Source organism: Vipera ursinii (genome assembly GCF_947247035.1).
Source record: "Vipera ursinii genome assembly, chromosome: 3".
Classification (NCBI taxonomy): domain Eukaryota; kingdom Metazoa; phylum Chordata; class Lepidosauria; order Squamata; family Viperidae; genus Vipera; species Vipera ursinii.
In genome coordinates this window covers 188,076,928-188,090,619 of record NC_139516.1, presented here as the reverse complement: position 1 = coordinate 188,090,619, position 13,692 = coordinate 188,076,928, and the positions used below count along the sequence as shown (strand labels likewise).

The 13,692-nt window shown below is 37.3% G+C and overlaps 1 protein-coding gene across 1 annotated transcript; it reads left to right on the top strand.

Moving 5' to 3' along the window:
• Positions 1 to 290: 290 nt before the first annotated feature.
• On the top strand, positions 291 to 13,154 carry CCNE2 (cyclin E2; the record flags this gene model as incomplete). The annotated part of the gene is made up of 11 exons (XM_083358423.1): positions 291 to 304; positions 399 to 498; positions 1,458 to 1,505; positions 2,258 to 2,409; positions 3,390 to 3,525; positions 5,422 to 5,568; positions 8,113 to 8,208; positions 9,122 to 9,256; positions 10,556 to 10,667; positions 11,583 to 11,737; positions 12,708 to 13,154. The coding sequence occupies 11 exons, from the start codon at positions 291 to 293 to the stop codon at positions 12,798 to 12,800; spliced, it is 1,188 nt and encodes a 395-aa protein (XP_083214549.1). The 3' UTR covers positions 12,801 to 13,154.
• Between the last annotated feature and the right edge of the window lie 538 nt (positions 13,155 to 13,692).

Below are 13,692 nucleotides of genomic sequence, written 5' to 3'. Positions count from 1 at the left end.
ACCTGGATTTGAGAAACATGTATTTGGATGTGCCATAAATTTATGCATTGGTCTTTTGTTTGTTGTCCTTTATTTTATGTTATTGTAGCAAATCTTGGTGCAGTATGCAGCTCCCATGCATACATAGAGGCATGTTCCCCAACTAGTGGGGTGCAACAAATGAATCACTTTTTCAGAATAAGTAACTGAAGGCCAGAATTTTCACAAGCTAGTGTTTGGTAGTGAAACTATGGCTTGAATTAACATCTGATCTGTTATTTGCAGGGAAATAATCTGGAATTTCAAATAAGATGTCCAGGCGAAGGTAACGATCACTTGTATAATATACAGTACAATGCAGGTAAAACAGTACATTCTTCTATGCCACTGATGGAATAAAATATCTTTCCTTTCTGCAGTAGCCGTTTGCAAGCTAAACTGCATCAGCCATGCCAGATCACATCTCCAGAAGAACAGGTCCCATCGTCACTTCAGAACAGAAAAAGAAAGTCAATGCAGGTGGGTTGGAATTTTAAGAGTCACACATAGAAAAAAGATTATGTGGGGTGGCCTTATGCAAAGACCAGTGAATAATTCAATGCAGTGGTAGGGCAGACCACTGTAGGGCAGACCAACGGTAGGGGAAGAATGACAAAAATAGTATTGCTGCTTTTGTAAGCTCATTGTGATGTTGTGCATACATAAAAACGCAGCATTTGCAGCACAATGTTGTGATGCTGCTTTCATCATTCTTACAAAAGAAACATGCTCCTTTGGATGCAACTCATTTAACTCCCTGTGTGTGTGTGTGTGAATGGTATTAGCATCTCAAGCATATGCCAAAGATCTACAAAGGGTCCAATTCATTAGTGCATTTATGCCTATTTTTTTCCGAGAAATCATGTTGGCTTAGATCAGACATGTCAAACCCACGACGTTGTGCAACGTATCGGAGCTTTTTTGCCATTGCTGGCAATGGGGTGGGCGTGGTTTCCCGATGATGCATCTGGCCCGCGGGCCAGCAATTTGACACCCGTGGCTTAGATGGATATCTGTTCTCAGCTCCACCACAAAAATCCTGCAGGGTAGTTTGAGAAGATTAACTGTTCCAAACACATGAAATCTGATTGAGTGGGACCTTGAGTGCATATCTTCCTGAATAAAATCTGACACCTTGACTATGACCCAGGGAAACCTCAAGTTTGACAATTGCATCACTTTGGTGGAAGTATTTGATAGCATACAACAGAATCTCCTTATTAAATATATAAAATTGACATTGATTGTTTAGCTGTTTAATAATCATGAAACAAAGTTGGATAAATATCAGGATCTGATAAATACTTTGAAAAACAAGCCATGCATTTAAAGTGTTACTGTTTTTGTCCTTGTGTCCCAATTGTTTGAGAAGCTCTTGATGAATCTGATATTAGTTCATTGCTGCTTAGGTATTAATGATTTTTGTTTGTTTTCCAAAGGACTCCAAGATAGATGAAGAAAATGTGGGATATCAATATGAAATTAAGGTATGGTTGATCTGTATAATACTGCTTTGAAATATAATTGAACTCCTTCAAAATGTGGTAATTTAGAAAGTATAAGGTAAAGGTAAAGGGTCCCCCGCACATGTGTGCTAGTCGTTTCTGACTCTAGGGGCCGGTGCTCATCTCCGTTTCAAAGCCGAAGAGCCAGCGCTTGTCCGAGGACATCTCCGTGGTCATGTGGCCGGCATGACTAGACGCCAAAGGCGCACAGAACGCTGTTACCTTCCCAGCGGAGTGGTCCCTATTTTTCTACTTGCATTTTTACGTGCTTTCGAACTGCTAGGTTGGCAGAAGCTGGGACGAGTAACAGGCGCTCACTGCTACGCAGCACTCGGGATTCGACCCGCCAAACTGCCGACCTTCTGATCGACAAGCTCAGCGTCCTAACCCACTGAGCCACCGCGTCCCTTTAGAAAGTATATATGGACTCAATATAAGGGGAAGATTTTATTCATTCCTGTATTGGCAGAATCTAGTTTTAATAAACTCATAAGAAGGGGATGCATGGCACACTTTTAATGTTGTAATTTGTTTATGAAGACCTTTTTCACTATGGAAACATTGCATTTTAGTTGCCAGAATATAATTGCTTAGTTAAAATGAGTATGAGCTGATAACATAACATGAATGACATAAATCTATATTAAAATGTGTTTTTCCAAGGGTGGGATAAAGACATCACTGTTTGTCAAAAAAGCTATCTGAAAACTATATTTTTATTATCTTATTTTTAGAGCTGTTGGCCATCCACAATATCAGGCGGTGTATCTCCTTGCATAATAATAGAAACTCCACACAAAGAAAGTACAACCACAGACTTCTCCAGATTCAAAAAATACAGGTTTAGAAATCTCTTCATAAATCCGTCACCTTTACCGGATCTTAGGTACGCTAGATGTATTTAAAATAATTTAAAATATTGCTGTGTATTGCTATAAATGGAGAAAATAGGATATTCCTTCAGAAAGCCTCATGTACAGCTATGGTTAAACTATACCTAACCATTAAATGTGCTATCTAAAAAAAGACATATAGCATGCTACTTTCAAATATATGTTACTTAGATACAGTAGTTTGCTTAAATAGGCTTAAAGTAATGTCATCCTGCATTTGGATAATGCACCTAACAATTCAGAGAGATTGATAAACCATGCTTGGGTGCAGCAGTGCTTTGCCTAGCACCAGTGGGTTCTGTGCACCACCACTCCCCACCCACCCCATTTTGAGAGGGAAAATGGGAGCTCTGAGCTCATATAACAGATGAACCATGTCTTCTCTTCTAAAGTATGAAATTGTCATAAAATAATCTGTTTTGTTGGTAAAACTAACCAACACGAGTATTTTTGTGCTGGGGCTTCAGGTGTAAATAAAACAGCTAACTGATTTTTAAAATATGGAACTCATTTTGGTATGGTTGCTGTGTAATAAACATCCTATTTTTTTAAGCAGACAGTAAAATTTAAGATTACAAATTCTCAAAAGTCCAAGATAAGCTGTAACTTTGCATAGAATATGTGTTTTGATCTTATTCATGCTATTTTTTGTTTTCCACTTCTTTGTACATAACAATCTTCTATGTTACAGTTTTGTCTGAAGTAAAATGTTTATGTTTATTTATCTACTGGATTTTTTTGTATTTATGAAACATACAGTATTGAAATACAACTAGGAAATACAATAAATAAAATCATGGGACTTAATTCCACAGCATTTAACAGAACCACTATTCAAATATGTTTTCTTTAAGAAATTAAACAGACTGGGTTCACCAAACAGAAATATTTAGTTTCAGAATCAAAGCAAAATTGCGCCAAAGCAATTTTTTTTTTCTTGTATTTGAAATTTTATTATTTATCTTGATTTTAGTTGGGGAAGTTCTAGAGATGTTTGGTTCAACATTCTCAAAAAAGAAAACAAATATTCTCACTGCAAGCATTTTACATCACTACACTCAAATCTACAGCCACATATGAGATCAGTCCTATTGGATTGGCTTCTAGAGGTAAGTATTTATTTTATTTATTTATTTATTTTATTACATTTATATAAGTATTGAAATAAGATTGTAAAACATCACTGAGGGAACAGCATAGTGCCCAAAAATCGTAAGCATTTAATCTGCTTACTTTTAACAATGTATATTTTCCTTGTTAAGTTAAAGCACTAGTTTTAAATTAAGGATTTAATATTGCTTCTAGTTCTTCAGTAAATAATATTAAAAGAGAAAGGTGTATTTTACGATCAAATTTGAAACACATCAGCCTTCTTCAATAAAGTAGTAAGAAAGATGTTTTACTAACTCCACCCACCTGTTTCCTTGATTTGTCTCCTTAAACTATATGCATCCGCAAATCATCTATAAAGGAATACTTGCAAGTTTGCAATTTTAAATGTTTCATGTATCAGAAGCCATTATGTGATTGAGGAATCAAACCTACATGTATAGGATGTTACACACAGATACACACATACCTACAGACACACACAGATACACAGATACATGCACGCACGCATGCACACACGCACAGAGAGAGAGAAAAAGAGACCAAGACAACAGAAAAGGCACTGTAATGACAACATGGAAGGCTTATGGTATGGTTCCAGCCCCAGGTATGCTTACTTTGTATGTGAAGAATTATTAGAACAAAATCGATTAACTTCATTGAATCTTTTATTTAAATTTAATTGATTAGAATTGCAATATTCTTCCTCATCCATATAAGACTAATCCAAGGATCATATGTAGGGGACAAATAGATTAAAGTCTTCCTTGGCTCAGCAGTTAAACTTGCTGAGCATGTCAGCTGGAAAGTTGGCAGTGTGAGCACCACACCACAGGATGAGTTTCTTCTCTTGCCCCAGCTCCTGCCCACCTAGCAGTTCAAATGCATGCAAATGGGAGTAGATAAATAGATACCACTTCAGTGGGAAGGTAACTCTTTTGTGTGCCTCAGTATATAGCCATGCTGCCCATGTAACCATGGAAATGTCTTCAGACAACACTGGTTCCCTCAGCTAGGAAACTGAGATGAGTACTGCCCACTAGAGTCAGACATGACTGGACAGGGGAAACCTTTATCTTTTTATGAACAAAGGTCAATTATTTCAATTTTATGCATTTTCTCTTATTTCATTTCATTTCATCTATTACTTATTGCCAGTATTTCTCTCTGTAATCTACAGTTCACGTATTTTTACAGAGCTTTTCTTTTTTGTGGGGTTAGATAAACAACTTGCTTTATATTGAAAATATTCAGTATTTTAATATATTCTGATCTTACCTCCGATAAGACATTATCTCAGATATACCAAGTTTTGTTATGCTTAAAAGATAATTGAGTGTTCTGGGACAAATTGATCATTTATTTGCTATTGCTAGTCATGGTAGAATAATCTTATATACTATCCTATATTGTGTGAAGATTGCTTTTAGATGATAGTCTAGTGATGCCAAATACCCAGAAAAATTATTAGAAATAATATGAATGTTTACTAGAAACATGGAAAATGTCCTAGTACTTTATCAATAGTGAAAACTAAAATTTCTTATAGGAGGTTTCTAAGTACCCCCTAATTATGGATGCTATGACTGAGTGTTTTAAATACTGTAACTGTTCCAAATTTAAGAATATGTGTAGAATTTATCTGCACTTAGTAAATGTCAGGGGCAATGTAGACCTAACAAAAAGAGGTACAGAATTTTAAATTTGAAAGAAACTAGACATTTTTAGAAAATACTGTATATTAGATTTTATTGTAAATATTTATTTTGGAAATTCTTCAGTGCCAAGCAAGAATTTTTTTCCACCTTATTAATTTTGATTTAAAATTTAGGTCATGTGATATCAAAATGAAGCTTTCACTGGCTATTCAGAATATGCTACATATTTTATTACAGGTATGTGAAGTATACACACTTCATAGAGAAACATTCTATTTGGCCCAAGACTTTTTTGATAGATTCATGTTGACTCAAAAGGACATAAATAAAACCATGCTTCAGCTTATAGGAATTACAACCCTGTTCATTGCTTCCAAGCTTGAGGTAAGTAGAGACATGTGATGCATTTCTACAGCTACTTGGTTATACTTAAGTGTTGGGCTAGAATTGAGGAGACCCTGTTTCCCCTCTACCTTCATCCATGAAAAGTCACAAGATAATTTTGGGTCAGTCTTCCTCCCTTTGCCAGTCCTCTTCACTAGGAGATGAAGATGGAAATTCTTACGGAGATGAAAATGAACGGAAATCCCAATTTAATTTGCCTTGAGCTCCCAGGAAATAGTATAGACTTTTAAAACTCAGTCCCTGAAGTTTTCAACCAGAAAAACTATTTCAGGCAATGGTATACCACTTTTGAAAATGTGCTCTAGAAAACTGCATGTGCTTGTTTTATTTACGTATTACATTTTATCCCACCTGTTGTGTACTGGGTTCATTGCGCAGTAATGAAGACGAGGCGAGTGAGTTCAGCAAAGATCATGGTTTATTGCTTGCAGGATCTGAACTAAGGAACAGGGCTGCAGATGCAGCAATTTATACCCTGGCCTCTAGGCGGCAGCCAATAGGCTTAAAGCAACCCATTGCCGCCCTAGAGATAACCAATAGCGGTGCTAGAGACGGATTGTCTGAGGAGCTGGGAGCCGTTAGCCAGCTTCCCTGCTCAAACAGCCTTCCAGCATTTACCACATGGTGTTCCCTTAACAAAGCAAGCCCAATACATTACACCACCTTTATTCATTATAAGTAACTCCTTCCTTCTATTTTCCTCACAACAACAACCTTGTGAGGTGGTTTGGACTGAGAGTGAATGACTGGTCCAAAATCACTCAGCTGACTCGTGCCTAAAGTGGGACTAAAATTCCATCTCCTGGTTTCCAAGTCAGCACTTTAATCACTACATCACAGTGACTCCAGTTTGTTCTTGGAATTACCAGGAGTAAAATAAAGGCAAGTAAGGAAAATAATCAAAAAGGCCTTAAATATTTAATACTGAGTCAAATAAAAACTGTAAGGCCTAATCCCCCATACATAGCTCACATAACTTGCAAAATCTAATCCTGTTATGACAGTTGAGGAAGTATTGGATAGATTTAGGGGAATTTGGTTACCAAATAGGAAACAGAGCTTCTGCAGCTAATCTTCTAATCTTTTAGAAGTTTGATGGGCTCTTATAAGTATGACTGGGTTTGAGATCAGATGAAATAGTCTCTTCTGAAAAAAAAGTATTTCGGGAAACTTCCTAAAAATATCCAAATGAGTCCCCTTTCGTAGGCTGTAGGGACATTTCTGACCTAGACTCAGTAAAAACAAAGCACTTATGGTCAGCTTTTAAGATGTTCTGTTAATTCCCTGCCTTTTTTTTTGGCATTTGGGAAGATAAAAATGCATGTGAAACATAACTACCATGTCATTTTACTCAGTATGGGGAAATTCATTTTAAGTTAAATAATTGAGATTTCTAAAAATTCGGAAAGCTGATGCAATTTAGGAATAGATATCCTAGCAATAGCCGACAGTTATTTGTAGATTGATTTTTTTTTATTTTGCAAGATTAAGGCAGTTTTGAACCAGAGACAGGAGAATTATCAGTGGATTTCTGATATATCTGGGATTGCATAGATCAGACATGTCAAACACAAGGCCCGGGGGCCGGATGCGGCCCGCTAAGTGGTTTTATGTGGCCCGCGAAGCCATCCTGGAAACAGTGAGGGAACGGCCCCCACTACCTTGGCCCTGGCCCAGAGACCCTCCTTCTGCCAGAGACCCTCAGATCTGTCCCACTCCTGCCCAGGCCTGTTCTGTACCAGCCTGCTACCGGCCCTGCAGAAAAGGCAACCCCTTTATAAACGGCAAGAGGCTGGAATGACGTCTGCCAAATTTATTACTACAAAAAACAAACAAGACACATACCAAGATACAGGAGCTTTGAAACACTATCTGAGCAGTTGCTTTCAGCAAACCAGCCCTCCCCAAACATTCCCTTTATAAAGAGTTCAGGGCGTGGCCTCTCTCTGCCTCCTTCTGAGAAGCCCCACAGCCTTCCTGTGTTTACTCCTACTTCACTGTCTCCTGCGTCGGGCGTCCTTGAACAGGGCCAGCTGTGGGTCATCTTCATCCACACTGTCAGGCTCACACAGCTGGGTCTCCATGGTGACCAAGTGGGAGGGGCCTGCCTGAGGGCTATCATCAGCAAGTTCTTCAACACCCCCCTCCTCCCCCTCATCTGAGTCATCCGACCCAACTGCCGAACCCACAGGCTGACCCTGAATCACAACAAGGCCCCCATAGGCACCCTTGATGCCAACGATGTAGAGCTGGCCACGCCCACCCAGTAGGCCACGCCCACCCTGCCCCCTGAGGGCAACCGCAATGCTGATGCGGCCCTCAATGAAATTGTGTTTGATACCCCTGGCATAGATACTCAATAGATTGTATCTATGTAGCCAGTTGTGTTTCCTGTAGGAAATAAAAAAAATCAGTAGTTGAATTAAGCTTCCAAGATGTAAAATTAAAATATATATTTGTATTGCATAGGGATGTAGAAAACTGATAATCAGTTCTGCAAAGTCTGTTTCTTCTTTTTTTAAGGAGATATATGCTCCTAAACTGCAGGAGTTTGCCTATGTTACTGATGGTGCTTGCAGTGAAGATGACATTATAAGGATGGAACTAATTATATTAAAGGTAACAAAACTGGGATAGTAACAATTTGAACTTTTCCTTCTGGAACTGATATACTGGGAAATAATTTATCAACCTCTTATCTGAACTGTTTTTAAATACTGCTTTATAAATGTTCTTTTTTAATTCTTGCCTTAAAGTTGTATGTATATTACTATTCAGCTGTGAAACATCCTCTTTAAAGGAAAAGTGAGTTATTTTAAGCTCACTTATTTCTTTCCAGCATAATAGTGGATGGAAGAAAGTTCCAACTGCCTTACTGAGATAAAGAAGAATTAGGGCTAGGAATTGCTCATGCTAGTGGTTTGATTTAACAAATAACTATATATAAATCAGTATATGAAGCTGATGTTTTGTTTGGCTTGCTCAGAATGGGATCTCTTCAACGGATTATTCCCGGAATGCTGTAGGACTTGACCATTTTTTTTCCAGGCTGAGAAATGTCCTTAGCTTTTGAGTAGAATTCTGGAGTCATACTCCTAAATGTAGCTGAGGTTAGACAAACAAATAAATAAATCAAACACAAAATTTGATTGTGTGATTTAACTGAATAATTAAATCCCCATATATTTAATAATATTCCCATAGTCTTATATTCAAATATGAATCTGTGGTCAGTTTCAGGGGGGATTTAGAGACTTTGGAGCTCTCATGAAGATCTAGATTCAGATTGTGCTTTGATTTGAATGTTCATCCCTTCCAGTAACTTTACAAATTGAAAAATTAGCATGTTGTTAAATATGAAAATAAGAACATATCAATGAAATAATAAAGAATGCTATCTCTTTTTCTGTTTGTGAGAATAAAATAATGAAAGCTGATTTACTTAGACAATATCTGTTGTGGATATCACACAATCTGAAAGCTAAATCACTTCAATAGACAGCCCTGTAAACATTATGTTTAAATAATGCAGGCTCTTAAGTGGGAGTTGTGCCCAGTGACAGTAATCTCCTGGCTGAATCTTTATCTTCAAGTGGATGCAGTGAAGGATGCTCCCAAGGTGCTGCTACCTCAATATTCTCAGGACAAATTTATTGAAATAGCACAGGTAAGTTTCTGTTTTAGCATGAATGCTATGTAAAGCTGGAAGAACTGTTACTACTGACAATAAAACTATTGTCATTTTAGATAGCATTAGGAATGTTGGGCAGGGAGCCATAATCTGGAGTTGCTTTATGTTCTAACCTATGAAGTTTTCCCCGCTTATCAATCAATCAGAATAGGAAGGGACCTTGGAGGTCTTCTAGTCCAGCCCCCCTGCTCAAGCAGGAGACCCTATACCATTTCAGACAAGTGGCTGTCCAGTTGCATCTGTACTTCATTGTATGACCTCTAATGTGTTGTTCTTTGGGGGATAAGAAACATTGCTTTCTTTGGAATTGTTTTAGAGGCCTAATTTTTCTTGAAACTGTATTCTAAAGAGATTTTACAGCAGGCAACAGTTGTAAATGTTTTTTTTTAAATGTATAGTGTATTGAATTCTTGTAGTGTAGATCCAAAAAAGGACTAGTTTTAACTTTCTTTAAAATATGACAAAGAAGCCTATAGATAGCATCACCTGAGTGTTAATCTCCATGTATTAAACCAGCTATAATTGTAACTCATAAATATATATATATTGACTGGTAGATTTTTGTTTCATTTGCATAAGATATGCAAATGTTTCTGACTTAATAAAAACAAATGAATCCTTATCCAAAAGAAGAAAGCTGGGAGACATATTTATACCAAGTTAAGTTAAGGTTCTAAAAACAAAACTTTTGGCTCAAAATTCCTTAATTCTGCATTTATGCCTTGATCTCTGGATTTCAGTCAAAGAGCAGAAATGACCTTGCAAGTCTGAAATCTGTTTGACCTTGAAGTAGCACTTAGCTAGGTTTTCACTTAATGCAGATGCATAATTTATTTAATTCAATAAACTGAATCTAGATAGATCTACTAAAGGCCAAGAAAATAGATAAGTGGATAGAAAATCTAAGCCTGCAAACCAAATTGCAGACTACTGTAGGCAGGAAAGCAAAACACTCAGTTGACTGGGCTTTGAAGTATGAAAGTCCAGAGCCATAATGAGTTGCTGTCTGTGAGCAGCTTCAGTGTATAAAAAGGCAATTCCTATCAGCTTTGCATGAAAAATGAGCACTGATTGGGAGGCAGACGCACATAATAAAATAACAAATATAGGCTAGGAGTCAGATGCAGATCTAATGAGCCAGTAAATCGGACTGCTTCTAGTGTAAGAATTGTGGGAAAGATATTGTAGATTTTATACTGAGCTTATATTGAGCAACAATTGATGCACTGTTATACTTGTAAAGTTCTTTCTAATGATATGTATGTCATTCCACAGCTTTTAGATCTCTGTATCCTAGATGTCAATTCTTTGGATTTCCAGTATAGGATATTGGCAGCTGCTGCCCTCTGCTATCATACCTCAGAACTAGTAGTAAAGAAGGTTTCAGGTATGGTAAACTATGAATATTGTGTATTTTTCTCTTCGCTTTTGGAATGTATGTGAGTCTGCAACTGTCATAAGATGTTGAAGGGCACAACATTTAATAAATTTAGCACATTCATGACATGATTATAAAAGTGATAAATTGTAGCATTTCTCCTCCCCCCTCTCAATGTGTTTGTGTTTTCTCAGCTCAATTAAAGTGTGAGCAGGTAGACCATCTGGAGAATGGCATCTAAATTTTCAATGCAATACTTTCTTTTTTTATCCTGAGCCTTCCTCCTTCCTGGGCCTTGCCTCATTCATTCTCTTAATTTTCCTTTTTCTTTCTTTTTCAGCCCCACATTAAATAGATTTCTTCTATGATTTCCATGGCCAGTTTTCACTTCTATCTTAGGCACGATTAAAAATATTGTCTCAATATGAATTGGGGAATCTTATCCAAACAGTAATGAGATTCTCTGTCTCTTTTTAAAATGTTCTTCTGTTGTTTTGTTTTTTTCTCACTTTTGTCTTGAATGTTAGATGGAGAAAACAGTATAAAGAATGAGGGGAAAAATATGGCTGTATAGCTGCCTATTTTTCACTTTGTACCCTTGGATAGCCTTTGCTCTGCTGATATGCAATAATTTAGAGCAGGGGTGTCAAACTGCCGGCCCACAGGTCAGAGGCGTCATCCGGAAGCCGCACCCACCCCATTGCCGGCAATGGCAAAACCGTCCTGATACGTAGCGCGACGTCACATGACGTTGCGAGTTTGACATGTCTGATTTAGAATGTTCATAGAAATGCAAAGGTTTCTTCCAGCCTTGCAAGTTACAGAAGATAACCAGGAGGCTTTGAGACAACATTTGTATATTACAGATGTCAAGTATTCAATTATTTCAGGTAGCTACAGTAAATTGCTTCACTTCATTTTTAGGATTGGATTGGGCTAGTATTGCAGAATGTGTAGAATGGATGGAACCATTTTTCAAAGTAGCAAAAAAAATACCAGTGAAATTGAAAAATTTCAAGAAGATTGCAGTGGAAGATAGACATAACATACAAACCCATACAAACTATTTGGATATGTTGGTAAGAATGAATTTTCTCTCTTTAAATGTTTGGTCTTCCATTGGGATTATACTTTCTTGGAATTAAAAGAATGCTTCTTTATATCTTTCCTACCTAACATAGTTATTTGCTAAAAGTATGCATTTTCCTATGATCCTGAAATGACAAAAATCATACTTCCATCTAGCATAGGGGTTTTCAAACTTGGCTGTTTTATGACTTGTGGACTTCAACTCTCAGAATTCCTCGGCCAGCAGGAAAGGGCCAAGTTTGAAGACCCCCTGATCTAGCATGATCTAGGCAAGGCCTAGAACATTGGGATGAGGGGTACCTGGAATCTAAAGTACAGTAATTGAGCTAGCCATGAACAAAAAGGGTTGTCAGCAGAAAATGTTAAACCATACGGTCATCTGGAGATTTCCAGTTTCAGTTCCTGAAAAACCATGCAATAATGTGGCTAGTGTTATGAATTCTAAACTATCTGCTGATTTAATAATGCCTAAATGATGGACTCCAGAAGATGGTAGAGGACAGGAAAGCCTGGAGGAACGTTGTCCATAGGGTCGCGATGGGTCGGACACGACTTCGCAACTAACAACAACAAATGATGACTGAGATTAAATTTGACAACCGTGATCTGAAATTATTCTTGCCAGGAATGATCAATAGGCAACATAAAAAACCCTTTAGATATGTGAAAGCCAGTGTAGTATTGTGTGAAAGTGTTGGCCAACATCCAATGAGACCCAGGTTAAAGTCCACCCTCAGACCCAGGAGATCTCTCTCTCTCAGTGACTTTGAACCACCCTGCTCCCTTTTGGCACAACATACCTTGCAGAGTGATTATTTTTCCTTTCCAAAGAGGTGACACATTGTGGCTAGGAAGATTTTTGCCCCTTTCATCACAATAATTGTTCTTTTTACTGGATAGAATGAAATTAACAATAAAGTAGCTTTTTCATCACAATAATTTGTTCTTTTTATTGGATAGGATGAAATTAACTATGAAGTAGCTGTACCCAGTCAGCTATCACCGGTATCTACGGGAGGAATAATAACCCCTCCAAAGAGCTCTGAGAAGTAAAAATGATATATGTGTGTGAAGACTGGGATCTTTGGTAAGACTGAATATACACACTGAGCTTTTACACTTGATATGGCTAAGAAGACTATCGGGATGCAACTGAAGGACATTCACATGCAGCTGGCCTGGATCTTTTACATTTGAAGCCCAATGAGGCCTAGAAAAATTGGATTTCTTCTGATTAACTAAATTCATAATTAACTATGGATTTTTAACTTAAAACTGTCTTAAGCAACTTTCAATTTTTTTAACAGATGCAAATGAATTGGTCAAATTTAGTTATTTGTGAATTTAATAGACTGTTTCACCAATTATCCATTGGCGTGTGGTGGTTTTGGATAGGATGAAACATTCTTCTGACCTGTGGTGATAAAGCACTGAGTGAGGCAGTCTGAAACTAAAGAGTCAAAGTGAGTCAGTTTTCAGCTTGCACATCGGTGCAGCCACAAAATAAAAGCCTTTATATTAACCCTTTTAACCTAAGGTTACTAAGCCAACATTCCTACTTCCATACACTTATTAGTGTATCTAAGGAATGATACCAAATTTCCTTAATATAATAAAGCATGAGTAGGGAATGAAAAGACTGAAAAACTTTACTTTTGGAGGTAAAGCAGTTTAAGAATTTTCCACTTAAACTGGAACATCTTCAGTGAACAGCTGTCATATCCTACCTCTTTCCTCACAAAGCACTTCTACAAATTAGCTGTCTACAATGCAAGAAAAACAGACTGGATTGCAGTAAGGACAGCTTGAATGCAAAGAAGAGCTACACTCTGAATAGATCATTCTTCATTACAACTTACATCTATTTTTTCACATGCAATAAGCAGCTAATCTAATTCTGTATACTTGTGCAAAAATGAGGGATTTTATGTTTTATAAATAGGAC